Consider the following 25,944-nt stretch of genomic DNA (forward strand, 5'->3'; position numbering starts at 1 on the left):
TTGCTTAATCTTCTAACAAAATAGCTATTAGAAGATACATATCTCTGGATCGTATAGATTATGAGTATTAACATAATTTAAAAAATTGAGAGACTTACAGAAAAATAGGAAGATGTTATTTTAATTAAGGAAAAACAGAGTTATAATCACTCTTTCTAAAAATAAAATTAGACTCTTTATCAATCCTTAACATCTGCATTTAATATTTTCTTCTAAACAAAAATACAGATGTGATTATGTAGCAAATTACAGTCTTTGACAACGTATAGTATTTACCTTCTCTTACACTTACTTTAATTCTAATTTGGTCATTAATACTTGACTCATTACTGCAACATGTTACTTGTAGTAAAAGTGCCACAATTGAATTATAAACATGACATTGCCATCTTAAAACTGCTTTGCTATAAACTGTAGAGAATATACAGAGTTACAAAGTCGTGTTTTTATCAAAATATACAAACCCCCCCCCAAGCCTAACACAAGCTATTGATATTTTTTCTTATGAACTATACAGTTATATAAAATATTTGTAAAATTATCTTTATATTTATAAATATTCTACCTTATTTGCTTTGGTCTATAATTATCATCATACAAGTCCACTTAGAAGATATCTTTGTGTACTTCCTTTGAAACATCATTGTACTTTCTTGTGTTTATTCTTCTGTTATCCTTATTTAAATGGAACCAAAGCTGCCATGAAACCAACATTTCTCAAGGGGTTCATAGCCATCACCAATGATAGAATAAATAAGTGGACTATATTATTACTTCAATCAATACTGTACTATCATTTCAATTGTAGTTTTATTCTACCCAAGCTATAGTTTCTTTTAAAATATTCAAGAGGACAAAGTAAACAAACTGTGTACCATATTTGCACAGACAATGAAGTTCAGGATCACTAACCTTTGTCCTGACTTAATTTTTTAACACTTCATAGAGATGAACATACATGACTAATTGGAAATGCAGATACAGTACAACAGAGCCCTACCATATAAACTGCAACCTGTACACAAACACTCTTTGACTTTTTAAAAATTTCTTAAAATGAATCACATCTTCATGAAATAATTTCAACTGTAATATTTTGGTGATGTCTTTCAGAAGCCTGTTCTCCCGATTCTTCGCAAACTGTGAAGCTGCAAGGCTCACCGCGACCCTCCGGTGTGGCAGGTGAGGGAGGCCGAAGGGCTAACTCTTCTTCCTCCAGCAACCCCTTCCAGGCATCTCAGCTGCAGCCCCGCTGTGCCGGGGATCACCGAGAAGGGATGGATGGTTAGATGTTGTATTTAAGGCATGGGGATGGCAGGGAACCCCCCAAACTGGCCCCGGCCCTGTTTATACAGAGGGGCTGCCTCAAGGACATATATGAAAGCAAGAATCTGAGTATTTACCTACTCCTCCCAAAATCAAAGTATTTATGAGGAGTTGCTGTGTCACTTCTGTCCAGACATTATTCCAGGATAAGGAGGAAGACTCTGGCTAAACCTCCTCTTCTGCTGCTGAGAATGGTATTTCTAAAATACAGGAGCTGCAGACCCACCAGGAGGTGGACGTTTACATACAGGATTTCTTTAAGCTAGGCTGTTTCATGAGAACAGTTTTCTTTAGACAAATGCACCTGAACAGCTCTACCAGGCCACTGACATTGGGATTTATGCAGTTTGGAAGACTGGCTAGTGTGAGTTACACTGAATCTTTATTAAATGTCTCGGAGATATCATAAATCTGGAATACTTTCCATACAAGCACTCAGACTTAATGGTTATTATGGTAACTGCAAAATAGAATATGGAAAGGAAAAGAGGTTTAAGCCCCTAAATATGTTTTGTAAATGTTGAGTTACAGAAAAGCACGCCAGAACTCAACTGTACTTCAGCATACGCAAGCTCATGAAACATTTCCCACCTTGACTTTAGAATACATTAGGTTACAATTAATTTGTTTATAGACACATTATTTTTGTTAAAAAATGCAATATATGGTTTCTGCAGCAAAAATTCCTTCTGCAGAGTACACTGTAAACCTACATATTTACTTTACCCAGAATGACTCTGACTCCAAACCAGCACTGTAAAACAGTTCAGTGAGTAGTTTCCTGTAATGCTTAGTAGAAGGGTTTTGGTTGGTCATTTTTTTTTTTTCCTTTTTTCTGTTTCTCTCTCTACATGTTAGAAGTCTATTGTGGCAAAAGTATTTTGGGTCTTTCACATGAAGTTTGTATTATTGCAAATGCTAGTTTTTCCTTTCTGTGTTACTTGGAATAAATTTGATCTTAGTAAATGATAGTCATTTGAATGGAGACTTCTCCTCGTTCAATGCATCTCTGTTTTCTCCAACATGGTTTTGGATTTTTCTTCTCTTTTGCACAACTGTCACTCAAAGTATAACTTCTGGAGTTACATTTTGTATATTTTTTACTTCACTTCCTTCTGAGCCAAGGAAATGTGGATTTTCCAGAAGTTTAGTGCTTTCATTGCAAAACTGTTGTTTTCTATCTTTTGGACCTGGACTTTTGAACAGATGTTTTTTCTGGTGCATTCCCAGAGCAGCTGCTGTCTTGCAAATTTTAGGGCACTGAAAACAAGCGTACCCTTTTCCATTATGCTCACGTACATGCCTTTGCTCATGATTCCTTTTGGTAGAAAGGTACAAGAAGCTCTGAAAGCAGAACTGACAGTGGTAGCGTTTTTCTCCAGTATGAATTCTTTCATGTATTTTCAGTGTTTCATTTAAAGTGAACGCCTTATTACAGTATTTGCAGACAAAGTCTTTGACACCCAGGTGAATACGTTCATGTTTCTGTAGGTTTCCAGGAACTGAGAAACATTTACCACAGGTTTTACAAGTGTGGGGCTTTTCCCCAGTGTGACACCTCATATGCATTTTTAAAGTGGATGGACTTTGAAATTGTTTTTGGCATAATTCACAAATGTAAGGCTTTGAAGCAGCTACATGCCAGTGTACGTGTTCTTGAATTTCTGCAGTGGAAGACTGATCTCTTTCGCAGAGCTCGCAATGCAGATTGGGCATTTCTGTGTTCTCTTCTTGACTCATCACCTTTTCCTCAGGAGCATTCCTGAGCACATACTCCCGACTGCTTGTGTTGTGGCTCTCTGTAATGGTGTTCTTGCTTCCGTGCTTTCTCCTCCACTTGGTCTTTTTCATCTTTCTCAGCTGTTTGGATTTCTTTTTTGGTTTGTAATTATAATAGGGTCTCCAGGGTTTATCACTCGAGTCCTGGTCACTTACGTCATCACACATTTCTGTCAGTTCCAGGCATTCTGAGCTATAGAGCCTAGACGGGCTTCTTTCTTTCATCTCCATTTCTGATTCCTCAATTAGATTGTCCTGTTTGGACTCATGTTTAGATTTTCTGCCCCTTTTACAAAACAGCTTAGATCCCAATATATGTCTTTTTACAATAGCCTCATTACCAATTTTTACTGTTATTTGACAAAGAGGCGCAACATTGCTGTCAGTAGATGTTCCAGGTAAGGCAGGCTTTGCAATGTATGTTTCAGTTTTACTCGATTCTTGTGCAGTAGTTGTTGTTTTGCTAGATGAACCTCCAGATCCTGTGACGTGCTGAGGATCCTCAGTTGCTTCTGCTCTGTTGCACAGCAGTGTTTTCTTTTTCTCCTTGATAGTTTTTGATTTTGCAATGCACTTCCCATAATTATCTGACCCATATTTACAGTCATCCCTTACAGACTGGCTAGGTAGATTATTTGAAGATTCCGATTTACTGTTTTCTAAAGAAGTTACTGTTTTACCGTGCATTATTACTGATGAAATTCTGCTACTGTGCATTATAACAGAGGGCGCAGAACTGCTGTAACTGATGACAGAGGTTGAGTTTTCATTCACATTAGGTAAAGATGGAACTGAGGAATCACACTCCTGAGAAGCAGAGTCATTTGCAGCAGTGGAAACTCTTTTTTCAGCTGTGTAAAAGTCTTTTCGCAGGTCAGAATTTAAGACACCCACTCCCCAAGAGGAAGAATTCTGAGTATTTGTGGAAGATGCTGTATCATTACACGAAGTTGTATCCAAGGGAAGCGTTCTGTTGTTTGCTATTATATTACTTTGAAAATTCAGTGGTGGTAGCTCAGAGCTAAGAGAACTCGGAATGAAACAGTTAGTAGAAGGAGTTTCATTAACCTGGCTGCTTGTTTGAACATTTTCATAGGAAGAATTTCGGTAGGACTTATAAGGTAGTCGCCTGCATTTCATAGGTAGGAGTCGATAAAGTTTGTACGGGTACATACTTGGTTTTAAGCCTCCGTTGGCTGTCTTTTTATTTACTGAGAGACGATGGTCAATTGCATGGAAAGACTTCTGGTGATTTTTTAGTATGTAGTAAGTCATAAAAGTCTCCAGACAGAAAATGCACTGATACCGTCTTTCTCCAGTGTGCCAGATCTCATGTCTGGTGCGATACTCAGCTAATGCGAACACTTTATTGCAGTAGTGACAAGGATATGTTCTTCTCCACGAGTGCACATTTGCATGCCTTCGAAGGCTAGACAGTGTTACATAACTACGCTTGCAAACGATGCAAGTATATAATATCTGCCCATCCACGACTTTAACCAAATGATCTGTTTCTGGTAAAGTGCAGTTTGCATTAGAATAATCAGTGATGCTGTTTTCAGACAACAGAGGCTCTGTGTTTGCATATGAACTTCCATTCCTTCCGTCCGTAGCAGTATAGTTATCTGCAAAATTTTGTTCATTTCCATTGTTAACCGATAAGCTACTCGATCTCATGCAGACTTGTTCATGACTTTCCAGTATATTTAGACTTGCAAATTGTTTGCTGCAGTATTTGCATACAAAAGTTTCCTGACGCTCTGAATGGAGCTGAAGATGAGTACTGAGTAACGCCCTCTCATTGAATGATTTTCCACAACAGTTACAATTGTAGACAGGTGGAACAACAGTTGCCACTGATCCAGAGCCATTAGCAGAACTGTTTTCCTCTTCTCTGGATAAATGGAAGTGTCCTGCTTTATTCTGAGGTTTTGGAAAGGAAATTATTGTCTGATCAGCAACTGCTTCATGTTGGGCTTCTGTAGTGGTTACTGTAGAGGCTGGTACTTTTGATGTAGCCGATCCAGTACCCTGGGGCTTGAAGGCCGTCTTAGGAGTACTGCATGCTTGTTTTCCCGGCTGAACGAGTGGTGTGGCTTGGGGATTTTCATAGTGGTCTTCACCCGTCTTGCACGAAGGGCTGCTGTCCTGTGCAGGAAAAGGTGTTCCTTGGAAACTGTCTGCCCCGGAAGAAACCGCATAGGAGTGTTCAGCCAGGGTGCTGGCTGGCTCAGCATCCTTGCCAGCGTTGCTTCTGTCGAGGCTGACATTGGGAGCTTGTGCTGTCTCAGATGCCTTTTTAAAGCTGGCCCTCAGATCGAGTGGAGAAAACAAACTGTTTTCCGTTTCAAAAATTGAGAACGCATTTGTAATTCGTGGTCCATTTGTCACTGCAGAGTCTTCATGTCTCTTTTCATGTTTTTCCTCCTTGACAGCCCCTTTTTCACTAATGCAGTATGCATAGGGGCAAGGGGAACTTGAAAAATTAGCATCTGTAAGATCTTCTAGAAATGATATTCCCAGTTTTTTCCCTGCAGCTGCAAGGTCCGTTACAGTTTCCTGCCTCTTAACTACTACTGTGGAACTGTAGATGTAATTCAGTATTTCTGTAAACACTTCAGCTTTCAGATCATCCAACTCCAGTACGTGACCTGAAATACAGATAGTACGACTCCAAAAAATGTTTTTAAAGTAAAGGCTTGAAGCTGCCAGCACATTACTATGGGCTTTAAATTTAGTATCTTCCACAATTATGGTGACATCACATAAAATACCCCGAATGCGCTGTTCATTTAAAATAGAAAGTACAGTGTCACTGTGGAAATCATCCTTGAGATCCTTTGAATGGGACATGACTGTCATCTACAAGAAAAAAAAAAAAAAGAAAGAATGTTAATATATTTAGCAGGCATTTTTCATCCATTTCAGTTACAGATCCAGTTGATAGTTCTTATTCATTTTATATAAATTTTTAATTCATTAACATTTAAATTTTAAGAATGAGTAAAATTTTGTCATAGCATTTCAAGTTGAAGTCACCTTAGGCCGACGCATGCCAGCAACACTGCAGGGACCTACGCGCAGCTCAAGGACACGTGAACACCGGCAGCTCCTCGGCAGGAGGCAGCAGATCCATGCCCCCCATGCCTCTCGCTGGGCATCGTAGACACCTGCCCTCCTTGTGCCCGCAGGTGCACCTGCCCAGTTCCCACTGAAAATGAGTCGCGGAACCCCTGAGGTAACTCCCTGGGGCACGGGGGGTGTTTGGTGGGCACTGCGGGGAAGGCTGAATTGCTGCGGTCCTGTGGATACTGAGAATTTTGTTTTCTGGGGCTGTTAGTCAGGAAATGACTTTACAACACAACTGCATGTGATCCCCTTGCCAAGTTGATATTTGAAACAGGGATCAAAGATCCTATGCAATAAAGTGTCAGTTACAGGATAAGGCTTTATGAACAAATGAATGCATGAGCAACACAATTTTGTAAACAATAGCGGAGCACCTACAACACTCTTCAGGTAAACAGAACATTATTTTTAAAATAGTGATTGAATTTAATTAGATAAATAGTTTACGCTTACTTTAAAATGACTGAAAAAATTATAAGTAACTGAATTTATAAATTCAGTGAGTAAAACAAGTAGGGAGTAATAGAACATTTTTCTTCAGTTATAGTTTAGATTTATAGTGTTCACACTTTATAATATGATAGTGTGTTCTTAATTTCTACCAAATAATGAGATTTAATTGCAATAGTAAATACCATTAAATAACCACTAATTTCTAATAATGAGGTTTAATGCTGACAAAAAATGTTTATATTAGCCAGGTTGTTACTGTATGAATATACTGGTTTATTTAATTGAGATAAAAGATGCAAAATAGAATGAAAAGTAACTGGAAAAACTGATTAATTTGACAGTGTATCTGGAGAAAATCTCTCAACCAGGTTTTTTTTTGTTTTGTACAAATTCAGATCTTTACCATACAATGAGGTTTGTCTCTTTTTTTTCCCCACCTCTGAGTAGTGCTTTCAACTACTACTGCCCATTTCTGACTTCAGATCATGACGAGATAGTTGTCCTACTGGCACTTACCAATCACTGCACTGGAACTTGGAATCAAAATGCATCTTAAACAAAATGACCAGCTACAGGTATTTTGTAAGAGAAGTTAAAATAATACCACATGGTAGTGCTCTATTAAGTTAGAAATACCTTCTAAACATTCCATCTACAGCTCCAAATGTAAATGTTAAGCTTGAAAATGTTTGTGATGACCCTTAGCCTCAAAGAGTTTACATTAAAAATGCCAATATATTTATTCAGATAGCTTTGATCCAAACGGTGAAATGAAGGTTTGACCCATATTCACTAAGCAAACAGCAATGGCCATTTAGAACACATTGGTGCTTTCATCCAAGGTATTTGGGAGCTTTCTTGAAAACAGGGTCTTTTTCACAAAGTAATATGAGACAGACACTCTTGCTGCAGGTAATCTAGTTACACTGTGGACACTATCACAAATCCATCAACTACCTCACTGCAAATCAAATTATACAAAAAACGATGCCAACCTTACTGTGAAGACAAACACAATGTGCTCAAAATCATAGTTTCTCATGTCTTTGTTTATTACACCTATTTGGCTCAAAGTAAGAGATATTTATTCATTTGGAATGGTAACCTGAAATTCACAGCAGTTCGGTATGGTTATCTCCTTTGGTTCGGTATCTGAAAACCCAGATACAATTATCGATAGTTTCTAGGATGTCAAATCTCCTACCAAAAGAACACTGACAAAACACTTTTATTCAAGTAAGTAGCCACTATCCCATAATTGATTCTTTTTTTCTCATTGACAATGTCCAAGATTACATCTAACTTGCTCATGTGATGTGGTATTAGAAACCAACTGTCAGGCATCAGAAACATTTCACAAGAGGAGCTATTGATAGAGCTATTTCCTGGGCATAGGAAATAAATGATGTCAACTCTACCTCCCAGTCAACTGCCCCATAGGAACTTGCCTGTGTTTTTTCTGTTTCTTTATTGGAGACAGCTGGTTTTAGTTCAAAGACGCATCATCTGACAGAGTGTTGGCTAAATATATCAGACTGCTACTTCTATACTAAGAGGCATTTATAAGCAAGGCCTACAAAGCCAAGTGCTTTTAGTAGAAGTCTTACTATTCAACTAGTTATTTCAAAATCTACCCTCCCAACGAGAAAAGTGAATATTTTCAATTTCTGCTTTCAGGTACCTAGATTGCCAGTTTTTGTAGTCCTGGATATTTTGGTATGCTCAGTAAAACACTGAACTAGACTCCTTGTGTAAAGATAGTAGAAACTATCATTTGCTATTCGGACTTCTTTTTTTTTTCATGTGTGCTAAGCCTTCTGTTACATGTCTCATTGGAAAGTTATACAGAAAAAATCCAGAGCGAACTGATCATAGAATCACAGAATGTCCTGAGTTGGAAGGGACCCACAGAATCGTCAGGTCCAACTCCTGTCCCTGCACAGGACACCCCACAGTTCACACTGTGTGTCTGAGGGCTTGTCCAGTCTCTTCTTGAACACTGTCAGGCTTGGGGCCGTGACACCTCCCCGGGGAGCCTGTTCCAGTGTCCACCACACTCTGGGGAAAGAAGAACCTTTTCCTCATGTCCAACCTGAACCTGCTCTGGCACATCTTCCTGCCTGATTTTCAGAGCCAACACTTCTTGCTTCTCTGTCTCAACTTGTGCATTCCCAAAATAGTTCATTTATTCACACGTGTAATGATTCTCTACTGCCTCTTATTCTACCTGTCTTGCTTCCTGCATTTGTGAAAAATGTTTCTGAAATGCTATAAAATCAGAATCCTCTACCTAGCACACACATAAATTGAATATTTTAGGAGTATTTTACATTCTATTTGCAGTTCATACTGCAAAAGGAAAACCTGCTCTTCAGTTTCCAAGGGAGCTCTACTGAGACCAAGATACATAGAGATCAAACTTTTCTGATGTATTATTATTATTAAATTTTTTCATTAAAATGCTGGAAAATCCATTTGGAATGTTACTATTCTTCTGTATTATCTTTATTATAGAATTATAGAAGAAATTCTAGTATTTATATATGTTGCCCAAAAGATATGTCAGTATCATTTAACCTATTAAATGTCAGCAAAACTCTTTTGGCACAAATACTTTTGTTATTTCGATACTTTTTACTCTCAATCCAGGCATAAATAGTTTATTAGGAATCTGGACAGTACCTTTGTAACAGCTTAATAGTCTGTGGTGCACCTACAGATAACTTTAGCTTCTGAACAGCAGGATTTTGGATGGGGAGTTACCTTACTATTTGCAGATTTTCTGCAAAAACAATAACAGACTTAACCTGTAATTAAAAGTTGTTTAATCACTTTGAGAAATAAGATTTAAATATTCATCTGAAACCTAAGTGTAATGGTCAGTGGGTTGATTAAACTATAATGTTACCTTTTCTGACATCAATAGAATACCCGGACAACAGTCATAAGTGAAAATAAGTTATATTAAAGGTTAAAGGAAAGATCAGACATTGACGCATCCAAACACAAATTTGACTACTTATGCCTCACAGATGACACTGCTAAGGATAAACACTAGAGCAGCCAGCTCTACGTGGACACTGCCAAGGGAAAAAGCTGTTTTTATATTAACATTATTTGAAAGTAAACAAAGAGATCACAAGTTTTACTAGCCAATGAATCCAAATATAACAAGTATTACAATTTTTACTGCCAAAGAAGAACTGTAGAAATCTAGGAATACCCTTTTTAAACTTTGCAATCCACTGCCAGGCAAGTAAGTGTACTCCATTGCATATGAGGAGAGATTCCACTTCGGCCACCTAAATTTGAAGGATAAGACAGCGGCATCATCAACAACAACAAAACCAAACCAAACCAAACCAAACAAATAGAGCTAGTGGCTAGTACCCACACAAAATAAAATTAAAATTAAAATATCCAGCAAGATACTTGTAATAACAGTTCTCTCTGTTTTCTTATTCCACACATTTCTATTGGGATTTTAAAGACACTACTATTTTCTGATACTTATCAACATGACGCTAAGGAAACATGTTTGCTCCATAAATCTTCTGAATGTTTGGTTTCACTCCACCCTATTAACGCACTTTGAAGGCTCTCTCTGTTTTGTCTCTTTGCCCAACTGAGAAACATTCATCTGTATCTAACTCTCCTACAGGGCGCTGTTTTGTTCTTGAGCAGAAATAGGGCCAGACGTCACGAACAAAGGCAAAACAAAAACCCAAGCACACAGCCCTCCCCCAGCCCTGCTACCTTGGTCCTTGCCCACCCAGGAACCTGCTGTCCAACCATCACTTTTACCACGCTAGCTCAGTGTTTTCTGGAATCGCTTCCCCAGTCCCATCTGGCTCTGCCGGCTGCCTCGGCCGCGCTCCCTCCTCGCAACCTCAGGCGAGCGGGGAAGTTTTAATGATGTCTAATTATATTTAACGGCTTGCAGTGGCTTGCAGCTTAGCACTCCACTCTACATAGCTATGCATTATTTCTAAAAGTACATTTATAATTTTTCTGGTTTAGACTCCCTGCTCACATCCTTCTATATTAATATTTATATTTGTCACAGCCTCATGAGCATTATAGGCTTTAAATCCTTTTTATCAGCCTCGCACTGTTTCTTCTAACTTCTAATTCAGACAGCTGGGGGGAATTCAGTGTACGAATATTACATTGTTATTATTAGCAGATCTCTGAAGCCACCAGATGACCCATTCTTTCAGAGCTGTAATTCTTTCCTAATGTCAGCATCCCAAAGTAATTCTCTCACTTCCAACTTTACACTTTCTACGATTGTTTCTTGCTACACGGAAAAGAGCCTTGACAACCAGGGCAGGCTCAATGCTTTCAATCCAGGGAAAAGCAAAGCGAGTCCTGTCGCTGCAACAGGGCCCCCTGCAACTGACCCGGCTCCTAAAATCATATTTAAAATCAACACACTTCCCGCTGCAGGTCGGGTTCTTTCCCTTCGGGAAGGTTTCACCTCTCGCCCATGTCCCCGCCGCAGGTCCGGGCCTGGGCTGGGAGCCGGAGCAGCAGCCGGGAGGCCCCGCGGCCTCCTCGCCCGTTCGCCCACACGGTGGAGCCGGACACGCAGGAACCGCCCCGGGCCCTCTCCCCGGTAAAGCCAAACACGAAACGAAGGCTTTTGCAGCCACATCAAACGTGAGCCGCCCTGCGGAGCTCAAGGGCGATCGTCTCCTCATCCTGCACGAACCGCACCCGGCACAAGCCCCTGACGCGGCCCGTTAAGGTCGGTGCGCCTGTCCGGCTCCGAGCGGAGCCCGGGACACCGAACCTCCGCACCCGCCGCCGGGCAGGCGCTTCCTGTTTATGGGCGGCAACTACGCTCCGCAGCGCAGCTCAGCCGCGCAAGCAACGCACGTTCCCCTGCAGCGTGACTCTCCCTGGCGGCAGCAGCGCCGCTTACGCACCGTTACACTCGAATGCAGCGCAACTCACTGTGTCTGCGCTGCCCGGCGGGAGCACCATGTCTGGGTGTCTGTGGCCGGGCGGAAGCCGACACCGCCGCTCGGCGTGACGGCGCGCGGGGGGCGCGGGCGCGGGGTGACGTGACAGGTGCCGGCTTCCTGGCGGCGCGCGGCCCGTAAGGCGGCCGGACGGCGCGGGCGCCATTTTGCTGCGATCGGTCGCGGCGAATTGTGAGCCGCGGGCTGAGCTCGGCGCCCGGGCCCGGCCTGGCCTGGCCTGGCCTGGCCTGCTCGCTGCCGCGCTGCTCTTCGCTTGTCTATGTACAGCAAATGTTTGTACTTTAACACAGCTAGCTAGGGTAGTTAGCGTTTCAGCCAAGTCATTTCCATGTAAGTTTAGAAGGAGCAAATGTTCCCTGTATCCAGCCCCTTGCTCCGTGGTCATCAGTGCAGTTTTGTCCACAGCATTCAGAATTTCTCTGTAGCCTAACAAAGGATTTTGGTGGCCTTGCTCTCCTTCAGAGCTTTTCCTGTAGAAGGAACTGAAGCATTTATGGAGCTGAACCTCCGTGCATAACTTCTGCAACTTCCCGCTGAGAAGGAGAGATTAACTATTCCCTTGAAAAAATATCTGAAATAAATAATCTTCTAATACTGAAGTATAGTCACATTTGCCTTCTTACATGATTATATTAATTATCTCTTTTTAAGAATATGCAGAAATTAGTACAGTATCATAAGGATTTTTTACCTTAAGCAGTAGTCTTATTCTCTTATTTTGTTTTTTTCAGATCAGTTACTGCCTCAGGAAACTAGTGCAACTATACTATTAGTGCTTCATAAGCCCTAGCAAATGCTTACCTAGATAATGAAGGAATTAGCTTGATTTCATTTAGCCAGATGCTCCATATATTGAGTACAGCCTTCCCAGATACATTCTCTCCCTCTGCCTCTCACTTTAAACAGAAAAACCTGTTTTCCCAGGTACTTGGAATGAGGAAGCAAAGGGAAAAATTGGGCTTTGAACAGGTGGAAAACACTTAGAAAAATGGACAGGACAATTTGCTTTTTGTTAAAGCTTGCTTGAAAATACTAATTTTGCCCAATGCTAATCTGAGTTTATTTTTACAACCTATTTTGTATGAGCTTTTATTGGACTGTTACTTCATTTTAAAACCTCAAGCCTATGCATTAGAAGCACTGAATAGTAGGAACTGCTTCATTTTAGGAAAAAAAAAAAATCCAGAAGCATGAACTATTCATCGTCACCATTGATGGGCCTGGAAGTCAGAACTTTGCTAGAGCCCCTTCATGATAAATGCTGCTTATCATCTGAGGAAACTATTTAATATCAACATAAGCTATGCAATCTATTATAAGGATGGAAGATCTTTCCAGCGTTCTGTCTGGGAACTACCATATGCTTTCCTGGTTGTTTAATATATATGGAAAGAAATGTGTTCATCATTTTAGTTGTCATATTGTCATAATTTCAGTGACCTATATATTCTGCTTTCACTATTTTACACGATCTACATTAAAAGATTATCTTAGAAATACTGAACATCTCTGTGGAGAGCTTAATTACTGCTCCTGCATCACCAGAATTATAATCAATAAGTTCACCTACCGAATCAATGAGTATCTTTTTATTTTAGGACTCTATGCTATCCAAAGTGAACCATCTTTCATCTCCTGACAAGCTGAGCTGTTCTCAGGAGCTGTTTACCAGCAGCTATGGGAGGTGGAACACGGAGCTGAAGAACACAGCGGTGTCGATTGCAAAAGCAAAGTGTGTCCCAAAGTTTTCACAACCTTGTTTTTTATTCCAACCTACATAACTGAGAAATGAAGTTTTGTACTCACATGTAGGTTACTTCTGATCTTGGACTTTGTCTATTGCTTATTTACTATTGTTTCTTTATTATTTTTTAGGTGTGTATATACATATTAATATATATTAATGACGATTTCTGACATAAGTGGCACAAGAAGTATTTGTCACAAATGTGTTGTCAGTAACAATGCATTCATATGGATTAAATTAAACTTGTTGTAATCTTTTAAAAGAAAAAAATGCATTACTGAACAACAATAAATAGAAGCATCTTTTTAGGTTGCATGAAACAAATTTGAGGAAGATTAGGTGATGAATTCCCCCTAAATCTTAATTAAAATTTATTATTTTAAATGGCTTTGAAAATCAGATGCATGACCATCATTTGTATGGCAGATACCCCCGATGTGGAGACATTAATTAATTAGTACTTGATCATTTGATGCTCTGGTAGTCTTAATATCTATAGACAATATAACAGATTTGGAGAAAACTGCCTCGTTTTTTCTTTTTTTTTTTTTTTAATTTATAGGGTGTTTTCATAAGGCAACTTCAGAACTTCTGCTCATCCACTACAAAAATAATCACCTCTTCTGTGACTAATACTGTAACTGAAGTTATTAATTTCCATAGATATATGATTTGATCATTTGACCTTTTTGGAATTTACAGTCTCATCAGCTTCTTGTGTATTAAAAATAAGTAAGAAATTCTTTATAAGACCGTCTTGGCTGCACCCAAGATTTTACATTCTCATGATAATGTTTCATGTAAAACCAATTGCTTGCAAAGAAAATGGAGGAACTGGTGCTGCAGTCAGACCTGTGTGACTGGACGGCATTGGTAACCGTGCGAAGTCAGACAGGATTTTCTGTATCTGCAGTCCTGATTTCAGAGTCCTGATCTCTATCAACACAAATGATAGAGTTTAAAAATAGCAATCTTGCTAGTGTATGTGTACCAATTCCCATTAAACGTGTAAGCGATTGCACATAACATCACACAATTATTATGTTCTTTTTAAATAGAAGTCCAAGTAGTTTAGCCTTGGATTACTTATATGGTAAAATTGCAAGATACAGAGAAAATTGTCAGCAAACTTCTTTAAAATGTATAAAACACTTCCAAGGTTACTTAAGTGGTGATGTTTGGATGCTTTGCTGAAGTCTGATAATCTCACTCCTGCAGCTCATGCCATGTGTTATTCTTTCCTTAAGAGTATTTCAGACTGCCTAGAAAAATGTTCCAATGTTCCTCTCTAGTCAAGCAGTTTCGGTTCTTACACAGCAGGAAACAACATATATAGCACTACCGACTCTTGCAAGCTCCTCATGAGTGACAGGATTTTGGCCAGGGCTTGGCTGGTTTCCTTCTCAGTGCCTGTCCATGAGAACAAGGCCTGGCTGGAGCGGCTGCTTCACTGCTCTCCCTGCCAAGGCCCGAGCCGCCAGCGCTGCTGCTGACCTCAGCTCCTCTGCGCCCTCAGGCAGACCAGCACTTCGCTCACAGCTGGGGTGTGAGAAGGACCCCGCAGCCCAAAGTGCTTCACTCCTCTTTCTGTTACATGAGCAAGGGAAAGACTTCCTTGGTGTAACCCTTCTGCTCTCCTCCAGCATCAAGGAGACGGGAGAGGAGCGCGGTTACAGAGCCCCAGCAGCTGCCTGCGCCTCCAGGTCTGGCGCACGGGAGTCCGGCAGAACTCACTTGGCTGTCAAACTGTGCAAGCTGTACCTGTGCACCAAAGGCAGCCTTTCTCCAAGGTATGTTAACTCCTGAGAATTTAGGCATGGCCTAATCTGAGTCCCAGTAACACTAAACAGAACGCATACAAGCAATTTTTAAAGATGTAACTATACCTTCGCCTCTTCAGCAGTCTAAAAAAGAAAATGAAGCAACAATAGCTGACATAAATCCAAATAATTCTTTTGCACAAAATATAAAAGTTCATGTTGTGCTGCTACTAAGAATCAGCTGAGTTTACATCTTGCTAGCTCTGAACAAGATCAGTATTATTTTCCATTTAAGTCTCATCTTTTAATGTGCTGCTGACAAGCCACTTTCTGGCCTCCTACGCTTCTGGGACACATCACAGTCCTGAGCTAGTACAGATCAATTGCAATCATGAAGCTATGTTTACAGACAGAATGACAACAACTGACATTTTTCTGTTGTTATCTGTTGTCAAATGTAGTAATTTACACATTTGAATAGATTTAAACAAAAGTAGCAAATTAAACAATTTTTGTTCTTTTTGAACAATTATTCTGTGGTAGTCTGCTTCCCATTCATTTATCAGAAAGGCAAAATAAAAGTAGTTGAACCCAGCCTCTCATTTTTCAAATTTTCAGAGGAAAGATCCTTTGAATATCTGAACCGACATGCACAGGAGCAGCCACTGAGCCACTTACTCAGTGATGGCTGTTCTGCGCAGGCAGGTGTGCGGGGCCAGCCCAGGCACCATTCTCACCCTGCACTACAGCTGATGCAGCAAATCATGCTACACTGAAAACAGAGCTAAATCCCTTCCCCTGCAAACACTTGATTTAGTTGGTCTGCTAGAGGCTGGACGCAGCCATTTTGAAAGCTAGAACTGGTCTCCAAGCTAATTGGCCACCACTGATGTCCAATATTCCTTAAAATATTGCAAAATATTTTAATGGTTTTACTGTTAGATTGATGAACTTTAGCATGCCAAAAACAATGAACAAGTGATAGCTATTACTCTGAAGCATCACTTTAGTGATTTATTATGAGAACTTATTGGACACACAATAACTATGGCTGTATGCTCCTAAATATTCTTCTGCTCCATTTTGCACTGACCCAACTGGCCCAGCCCAAGCCCTACTCCTCCTCTTCCATCCTGCTGCACATTTCCAACCTAAAAGCTCCCGCAGGGGCTCTGCTCATGCAGTGAAGGACTGTAGCAAAGGCAGGTGGCAGCTGGCAGTAAGAAGAAAATATCGATGGCTCCAGCTCTGGTTTGAGCTGCGTGCTCTGCCACCAGCGTGAGCCGCCCCAGCACAAATCCTGCCTGAGAGTGAGCTCGGCTCAGATGGGAGCAACAAATAATAAAAAGAAAAAACAGCTGACTTGCATCTCCTCAATAATTTCCTGGACTCCTATTCACTCAAAAGCCTTAATAGTATCGTAGCATGAGATGTAGATAACAACATTGTTTATGGTTCAAGATAATGAAAAGATTTGTGTGATACTATTCGAGCCATCTGTAATCAATAGTAGATTCTGGTATACTTGACTGTTGAGAGTCATGGAAATGTTTAGCATTGTCAGGATAATCTTTATTTGCTAAATCTCATTGTTATGTATGAAGCCAAAAAAGTCAATGGGAATCTTTTCATTGATTTCAAGGGGCTTTTAATTAGGCTGCTGGTCACGTAAACAATTTATCAGATTACACCAACTGAATTTAAGTCAGGATTTGCAGATTCCCACTTCTGTCTTTTTAATCATTAGCATTTTAGACTTATTTCTTAGACCTATCATCTTGGGATAAAAATTAACCAAAATGGCTGTATGCACCTTTCATTTTGTATACAAATTAATACCTTAAAAAGAAAGGCCAAAAATAACCTGTACATAAACTTACTGAAGTCAGTAAACAAATTTGTCAAAACTGATCTTATGTGTCTGAGCTTCTTTTAAATCCAGGAATATAAACCATACTGTAGAAACACTTGCACAGAAAGCCTCGAGTGCTGCCTAAATGCTACATCCAAATCTTGATCTGAAAGTCCATGAACAGCTGCCATTTTGACTTCTATGGCTTTTTCTCCCCTTCCCCGCCTTTTTCTGTTGTTAACTGTTAAAGACAACACTTGGTCCTGTCTCTTTGCCTGGATACATTGGATAGCATGAGAGTGCTACAACTAACACCAGTTTAATTTTTATTTAGTGGCACTATTTTGTCACGGTGTAAAACAGTATAATCCCACCTGCTTCTGATGCTGGTACAAGATACAAATTTAGAATGCCTGAGCATTTCTGAAAGACGCTGTAAACCTTCATTTCCAGCCGTTTTTTGTTGTCGTAAAGCAGTGCTTTAACTATTCAGAATCTTAAAGAAAGATTTCAGTTTGCAGACCAAGCCTACCATGCTAATTTTATCCGTTTATTGCAAGTCCAATTTAAAGTGCAATGAAAAGAAAAAATCACAAGAGATATTTCCATTGAAAACATGAGGTTTTTAGGTTAAAACCTTTGAATATTAAGAATCCACATTGGGCCATCCCCAGAAATCTTTTTATATGGTGATTATCAAGATGCATGCATTATAGTGAGCACATGGTATGTAAATGCATTGGGCTGCTTAATAAGCATTCACTGACACACATCTGCAGCTTTGCTAATGTACCTTTTATTCGTATGTGGTTGCCAAGGAAACAGGTTATGGCCCAGTATTCTACCTAAAATATACCAAGCAAGTGTTCTATAATAATTTACTTAAAATAGGTACAACTTAGATTTCGTAGCCTATTGCTTCTGTAAGTCCAGGTAACCTGAATTTATCTAATTTTAATGTTTCACTAATTAGTTTAAACTACCAATGCCATCTTATTGTCTCTAAAAATCCATTACCATTTTCTGTGTCATACAATATTATGTTGTAAAAGTAAACTCAAACACAGAAGATGTTTTGCGATGTTCTAGAAATTGAAGAGGGTAGTGGGTGTTTCGTGGTGGTGTGGTTGGTTGTTCTGCGTTTTTTTGTTGGTTTTTTGTGGGTATTTTTGTTTGTTTGCTTTGTTTATTTTTTTAATTTGGTTCCTTATCTTACATTCTGCCTGGTAGCCTTAATTACTTATTCCTACTTAGAGATACCACAGCATTAGTGACTATGATGCAACAAACTGTTTCCTACAGAAATTTGTGCAAATAGTGCCGCCGATATCAATGAAACTACTCCCTTTCTGTAACGCAAATTATACTCTATGATACAAATAACCACCTTCAAAATCAATGAATTAATCAGGATTTCACAGATTGTTTCATTCAATACATACATATCTCAAATCTAAACCACAGATACCAGACATATTTATTTTAACCAAGATGATTATTGCGCATTCACAGTACGAAGAAAGGAAACTGCTAATATTTGAAAACACCATGCAAAAGGTAACACTCTCATTTTGAAATATCTGAATTATTTATCACAATACTACACTTGAATTTACAAAGTATTCTTTGCATCTGACAATTCAAGAGGTTTTGTCATACATCTGATTACAGTCATGTATAAAGGTAGAGATTAGATGAACTATATACAGCTTAACCAAAACAACAATATTAGAAAAGGGCATTGGCACCAAGAGTTCCTCTGTACAGCACAGATTTGTAACAAACACCAGTGACTGGATCCGGAGTTAACATTCTGGCAAGCTCAGGAGGTTTGCTTGCCTGCCAATGCGTTTGGTTTGTACAGATCACTGGAGGCTGTAACAACCTGTTTCAAAGATCTCTTCTGCCTGATTTTGTTTATCCAACCTCTATGGCAATAACAATCCAGCAGGAGCTGGAAAAATCCAGCAATATTGACATCAGAATAGAGCAATGTGGAACCACAGTGAGAACAGCTCTTGAATGATTATTAAAAACGTAGAACTTTAACTCTCATGCAGTGGCTTTTAAATGTTAAATATTTTAGCACTATTTCGATGTGAGTTTCAAAGAGGTTTCAGCTTGCTGTAATCACCCCATAAACTTACCCACCTAAAATTAGGCTGTTCTTCTGTTACAGTCTTTTAGAAGTGGTATCGACAGGTATTTTCGGCAAAACCATCTCAGTAATTTTGTGAACTCTGTGGCTACTGTGTGTTGGCCTGCAAAGAGAAAATCCAAATGTAATGTCTAAATTATTAGACAAGTATTAATTTCTAGATACATTGTGTAATTCATCAGAATTGTCCCTGGAGTGCTGTAGGACTCCAAATGTACATCTGAGAGGCTTACAACACACCAGCAACACAAACAATACCGTTAAGAAAACCATTGTGAATGCTGCTTCGGTCTGCACTGTTTTATTATGATTTAACCTGTGTAGTACAGACTGGACATAATGTTTCATAATATATTCTAGACAGAAATGTAAGGACATTCTCAAGTTTAAAATCATTTTTTGTTGGGGTCTCTGGAAAAATTAGACTAAAACCCATCCTTAGCTCTACTTCCTTCCTCCATCTCAGCTGTATCCAAATTATTCCTCACACATTTACCTAATAAGACATCCAAAAAATGGAGCCTACACAGCTTCCTCGGTTAGTCTGCTCCTGAGTTTCACAAGGTAAAGTCAGTGGAAAACAAGTGTATTTTAAGGTTAGCTTCTCAATTTGCCAGATTAGAAAACAAATGATGGTACAGGGAGAAAGAATCATCATTACTAGTCAGCTCCCCTGACTCCACATAAACTGCTGAAACCAATTACAAGTTCTCCTTCATCTTAACAGCCTCCATGTTTTCTTGCAGGCCTTTCAAAAGGCCTTTTCTTTCTTCTCTTTCCACTCTGCTGCTTTTCTTGTTATGTCTTTTGTCACAGATATCATCACAGTATCTGTGATTGTGACATTTCTAGGCAACTTATTTCTCTGGAATATACTTCCTGTATCTTTCTGCTTAAATGATTATTCATGGTTGTCAAACATCCTGATTTTATGTTATTATCTATCAAGCATCCTAATAAGGTTATCGTGTTAACAGTGTAAAAATCATTCAGAATGGGGCTTTGTTTCAAAGATACTAAACAAATTTCAGTTGTTGCATAGAGCAACTGCAAAATCTTACAGATAAGGCCTTATGGCTCAGCTGACAGACATTTTTATAGCAGCAATTAAGAATACGTAGTTCCATCTTCCATTTGCAAATATACCATATACTTTTATAAATAACGTTATACAGCAAATACAGGATCCATTACTTTGGCTTTAAAAGGTAAGAAGGTGAGCTCATTTTTTTGTTGGTTAATCTGAGTACCTTTTTAGTGTATATTGATTTGAATAAGTATTCTGTAGCTCACATCTGCCCATAACAAAGGCCACACTGATAGAAAATTGCAGTAAGCCATTATTATTACTTCAAATACCAATGAAGTCATATTCACAAATTACTATGGTGAATGGGAAGCTTAAACATTTGGAGGAAACCAGCAGTAAAAGATCTTATTGAAGCTAAAAAATTCCCAAACTTGAATTCCCATACTAGAATTCAAATGTGATATTATACATAATAAAGGCTTTTTACAACATAATCAAGCAATTCACATAATAAAATACAACAGACATTAGATGTCCCAAAAGGGTTAACTGGTACCTGTTCATCACTACCAGAGCCTTTCTCATATTCTGACAAATATTATCTGAACACAATGTCACACCGAGGGACCTGCAGTTTCAAATCAAAATGAAGTTTGGAGGCAGAAGTAACCTTAATCCAGCAGATCATTGACAAGCAAGTAGGAGTGTCCGAGTGAATGATTTTTAGTTTGATTTCATTTTTTACTCGTTCTTTGTACATATTTTCTGTTAGGAAGAAATGGAATTTGTCTGGATAAAAGAACACATTTAAATTATAAAAGGGAGGAGTCAGTAGCAACAATTAGCCTTCTATGATAAAACTGAAAAAAAACCCAACAAACCCAGGCCCTCATAACAATAACGTTATGCTTTCCACAGCTCCAGGCTGTGCTGGAGGTGTGGAAAACCGCACCTGTCCTGTGTGCCCCAGTGAGCCCCCTTGGCCAAAGAGAATGAAATGGATGGATGGCGTTTATACAACATTTCTGATGGCACCTTTGGCCATAGCATTCTGACACTCTGCATGAGCTGGGTGTAACTACCATTAAACTACATCCAGCTACCCACGTATAATAGTCAAACTGGAAACAGCTTGCTAATTACTAGACTTCTCTTTAATAAATAAATCAGTTTCTTTAGCTAGAAGAAATTACCATTCACGGGCTGCTAACATGTTTTTCCAGACTCATAAAAGCACTTCAGTATAGTCATATTAATTACAAGAGGATTGCACCCCCTAACAAAAGGGCAAATTTGCAAATGGATTTAAAACCACCATAGCGAAGCATGCTCATGTAACGGGGCTACACTTTCTTTAAATGCCTTGAGTGGGTGTGTTTGAACACAAAGACATAATAAAGACAGTTTATTGCTAAGAGCCCCATCTTTTCTAAAGATAAATATCAGCGGTGATAAACAGATTGCTTCTACATAGTGTTTGCTCAGCAACTTCCGTTAAAAAAAACAGTCAAGAAATAAACAAAGAAATTCAGTTTTGATCACTACATGTAATGGCACACCCCATATTAACATTTCAGACAGGAAAATAATCAGAAGCAAGCTACTGGAGAGAAATTAAATTACAGAAAAATGCAAACTTTTATATGTCACTTGAGAGATGCTGTTTATTACGTTTTCAGTTCTGCTGCTTTAGCTGGAACAGGGGAATATTGCACTGCATCAAACTAATCTTGTAATTATGAATCAAATGGTTTTATTATCATTATTAAGCATTATTATCATTATTAAGCCTATCAAGACAGATGACAAGACATATTCCTGAACAGTTATACCCTGTTTATGTGTAATGCACTGAACTGATATATTTAGAAATAAATGAGAATTAGTTTGATATTACTGACACTGTCAAGGCTATTATTGATAATTGGCTGTACTCCTAAATACCTCGTCTGCATTTATTTTCAGTGCTGGGTCCTTATCCACGCAAAATATACTTAGTCATTTTAAAGTCCAGGACGTGAAAGGAAAATGGCCACCCTGCTGCAGAAGTCTCATTGCAGTAGTGAGAATTTCTCAAGTCGTATACAAAGGAGATTCACAGGGAGATACTCTACGTTATAAGCCCAGTGGAGACATTTAATAACATATGATTCTGCATAAGCAGTTAACCTGTGGTACACCCAAGCTTTGACTTTACTGATTTTGTTAAAAATACTAGCTAAAAATAGAAATAAGGAATTATAATACTTAAATTTTGCAACATCTGTAAGGTCTGCAAATTACCGCAGACCACAAGTGAGCTTATTCTATAAAGGGTTGATTAAGATCCAACAGAAGTTCTTTTCCAGTATTTTTAAACACAGTTCTTTGCCTGGACTTCAGAATGGGTCCACTATTTAAAGAAAGGTTTATTAGCATTACTGTGGCTGAATTCAGCAAAGGTGAAACAAGGTTTAAACATACTTCTGATTCTCTACATTTCTCAGCTGCTAAACATTACAGTGATCCTTTTATACTCGTGATAATGAAACCATCACTTTATATACACACAGTACAAACCTTGACCTACATGCAAGACTAGGCTAAATTAAAAAAAGAACCCGGGATACGTTTCTGGAAACAACCAATTCAAAACAGGAATAAAACAGTTTTTTGCTGTGCACAGCTTTACAAACGTGGCATCATTTAAGAAATGATAGCCGCATGGAAACATAAAATGAGATCAGATTCTCATTTAGAACTGAAAGGAAACAACTGCAAAATTTCCATTTGCATTGTGATATTGCTATTAAAGAGAATAACATCTTTCTACATCTCTACTAGTGCACCTTTTAAAAGGATCTGGTTGCCAAGGAAACTGATTCTGGCCCAATATTAATCTGAAACAAATATATTACAAAAGTTGGTGTAAGTAATGCAATACTCGTAATTATTTTTATCCTTAATGCTCAAATGAATGTTTTGGTACCTCAGGCTGTGAAGTTTTTATTTCATAACCTGTTTTGTGTGAAGTAAAACACACTTCAGTAAACTGATACTCAGTTTAAGCTGACAGGGCCATCTATATCAATCTCTCTCTTAAAAGCCCTTCTACCTTAAAATAAAAAAAAAATACAGCAGGTTTATGTTTGTAGCTAATACTGAAAATATAAGCATTAAAGCATATTAATCTTTGTTTAAGATTTCGCACAAAACACAAAACCGCTTACGACAGAATTTAAATAATTTTCATTTTTCTTATCTACCTCAATTTTTATTTTTGCATTTTAGCTGCAAGCTTAGTAATGCTTGTAGTCAGCTTTAAAATGTAATTGAATCAATAGTGTTTTCAAAAATTCTTTTGTTGCATAAGCGTTGCCACGCCCTTAGTACATATGATTATTTTAACAGACATGATTGCTCTACTTTCACAATAGATTTTCAAAAAACAGATAAGAACAATTGTCATGCCAGTATGTGAAGCTAACAATTTCATATTAGGCTGTTTTCATTAACAGTTTAATACATTTTTTTAACTGAAAGCTACATTCCAAAGCCCATTTCATGTTCCTTCAACACTGACCAAGAAATCAGTAAAACATGCAAATCTCAACCTACCTGCGTGTACCACTTAGTGCAGTGTTAGCATGGCAGTGCACCCAGCCATTTTTATGTAAAGCGATGGAGATAAGTTCTATTCTTGGTCTTCTTGATAATTTTTTAGAAGCAGTTGTCAAAATTCAGATGGGAAGCAGCTCGAATAGACCGTGATCAGGAAAACCGAGTTTATCAATAGAGAAAGCAGGAGTGGGGGAAAAAGATGTCCTCATCCAAGGTTTTCTGAAACTGCAACACAAGGTTGTTTTCTTTTTTTTTCCTCCTCCTCAGAGGGTTCAAAGCTTGAAGCTGACCACTGCAAAGGCCACTTGTCACATTTACTGAAAATCAGCCTATTGCTATCGCAGCTGAAAATATAAACTTGACAACCAAAGCCCATTGCACAACGTGAACTGCGTAAGAGTTAAAAATAGATTTGACGTGCCTCCTACCTGCATAATAAATATGTAAGTTTCAAGTGCTTTAATTCGATATTCACATTAATTAACAATACAATATACATTATTTAAACTACAGTAAACGCAAGAAGAAAAAGGGTGACACCATCTGGAAGCACAGTTTGCCTTTTTTCTTTTTTTTTTCTTCCTTTCCAAGGGCTAATAATGTGGTTTGAACGTGATGACAAGCTAACAGCTCACCACACTGCAAATGAAAAAAGAATTCTTAAGGTGATGCCCAAATATCTAAGCCTGTAATGAAGCACAAACCAGTCTTCGCTACTGCATGACATGGCACACAGACCATTTACATACCCACATTTGAGATACTAGGCACAGTATAATGAATTCAATACACAGCATGCACACAGCACAAGCAACGTTAATCCTGCCTGCCATTTTAGGCTTGCAGGAGTAAGATACATACTGCAGCACAGCTCTGGGAAGGGAGGAGGCAAGGGACAGCTCACCTTAAATGCAGTATCTGATTAATGTTGTAAGTGACATTGCGTATCAGCTACAGAGTCTTGGTTCAACTGGGTGGGAGGGAACAAAGAAAATTGTCATCAACTGGTGATGCAAGATGAGCTCCAGTCACTAACACTGTTAGCAAACTCCAAATGCTACAGTGATACAGTAGTAGGCATTTCAAATTCTTATCAAAATCTGCCTGTGCAATGGCTGAGTCCGCCTGCCGAGGAAAACAAAACCATCTTCTTGCTTATTGGAGAGACGCTGGATTGACTACAGTAACATCCTCTTGATGCAGGAAGATTTCACGTCGCACGTATTAAATCCTGGGTGCATTTGCTGTGCTTTCCTAATTTTTAAGACTCAGAATTCAAAAATAAAATAAAAAGACAATGCTAGCAAAAAGAGCATAAATAAAGGTCTAATGTCCATACAAATAAAACCTTTCTTTTTCTTTCCTTTCTGTTTCCTCTGGTTTACAGTCCATCAAAATCCTGAGCGGTATTGACAAACCACACGAGCGCAGGGTCTGACTGCATGATCAGCTGTCTGTGTCTATGCTACACCCTGTTAACCACAAGCAGTGTTAGAGCTAAATATATCTGCAATGCAGAAACGGTAGGTGCTACGTGGTATACAATTCTGATTAATTCTAAAACATTGTTCTATCCTCAGATACAATAAAGAAAAGAAAATGTGGTGCTGCTCTCTGTCAGGCACGGTATCTGCCAGACTTACAGAGCATAAAAGCTATCCTTAGTATACTGACCTAGATAGCACTAAGAAGACTTAAGCAGCGTACGAGCATACTCACTGTCAAAGCAAGGAAAACGAAACAATGATTGTTTAATCAAACTGAAAGCAACAACTCCCTACCACAGTATGAATCCCAAAATGCTACGTACTGTATATGCACATCTCATGTTATTGGAAGATGCAAAGCTCCTTTTTTTTTTTTCTCTCTCTTCTCTCTCCTCGGAGGCTTTTCTTAGCTACGGTTGCACAATGACATTCTGACATCATGGAGGTCAATGCAGATACTGAAGTGCTGTTGTCTCTAAGAAAAAAATAATTTTGAAATATTAAACCACAGCTGCATAAATAGTAATAATAATTAAAAATTTCACATCACCTACTTAATATCTTTCTTTCTCTTACCTTCTGAGATTAATAGCGTGCACATTTTTCAGCTGCATACGTTAAATTGGTATCACCCT

At 38.8% G+C, this 25,944-nt stretch overlaps 1 protein-coding gene across 7 annotated transcripts; it reads right to left on the reverse strand.

The window, feature by feature from the left end:
- Positions 1–102: 102 nt before the first annotated feature.
- ZBTB38 (zinc finger and BTB domain containing 38) lies at positions 103–25,259 on the reverse strand. 7 transcript variants are annotated; one of them, XM_082055572.1, is made up of 5 exons: positions 24,727–25,259; positions 23,820–24,461; positions 20,779–20,987; positions 19,186–19,295; positions 103–5,967 (listed from the first exon to the last, which is right to left on the reverse strand). In XM_082055572.1, the coding sequence occupies exon 5, from the start codon at positions 5,965–5,967 to the stop codon at positions 2,389–2,391; it is 3,579 nt and encodes a 1,192-aa protein (XP_081911698.1). In that variant the 5' UTR covers positions 19,186–19,295; positions 20,779–20,987; positions 23,820–24,461; positions 24,727–25,259; the 3' UTR covers positions 103–2,388. The 7 variants fall into 7 exon arrangements, with proteins under 7 accessions (XP_081911698.1, XP_081911699.1, XP_081911694.1 ...); XM_082055573.1 differs by lacking the exon at positions 20,779–20,987 and having other exon boundaries at positions 24,727–24,786; XM_082055568.1 differs by lacking the exons at positions 19,186–19,295; positions 20,779–20,987; positions 23,820–24,461; positions 24,727–25,259 and adding exons at positions 9,911–9,989; positions 11,619–11,770.
- Positions 25,260–25,944: the final 685 nt, after the last annotated feature.

Source organism: Streptopelia decaocto, assembly GCF_964273445.1.
Source record: "Streptopelia decaocto genome assembly, chromosome: 6".
NCBI classification, from domain to species: Eukaryota; Metazoa; Chordata; class Aves; order Columbiformes; family Columbidae; genus Streptopelia; species Streptopelia decaocto.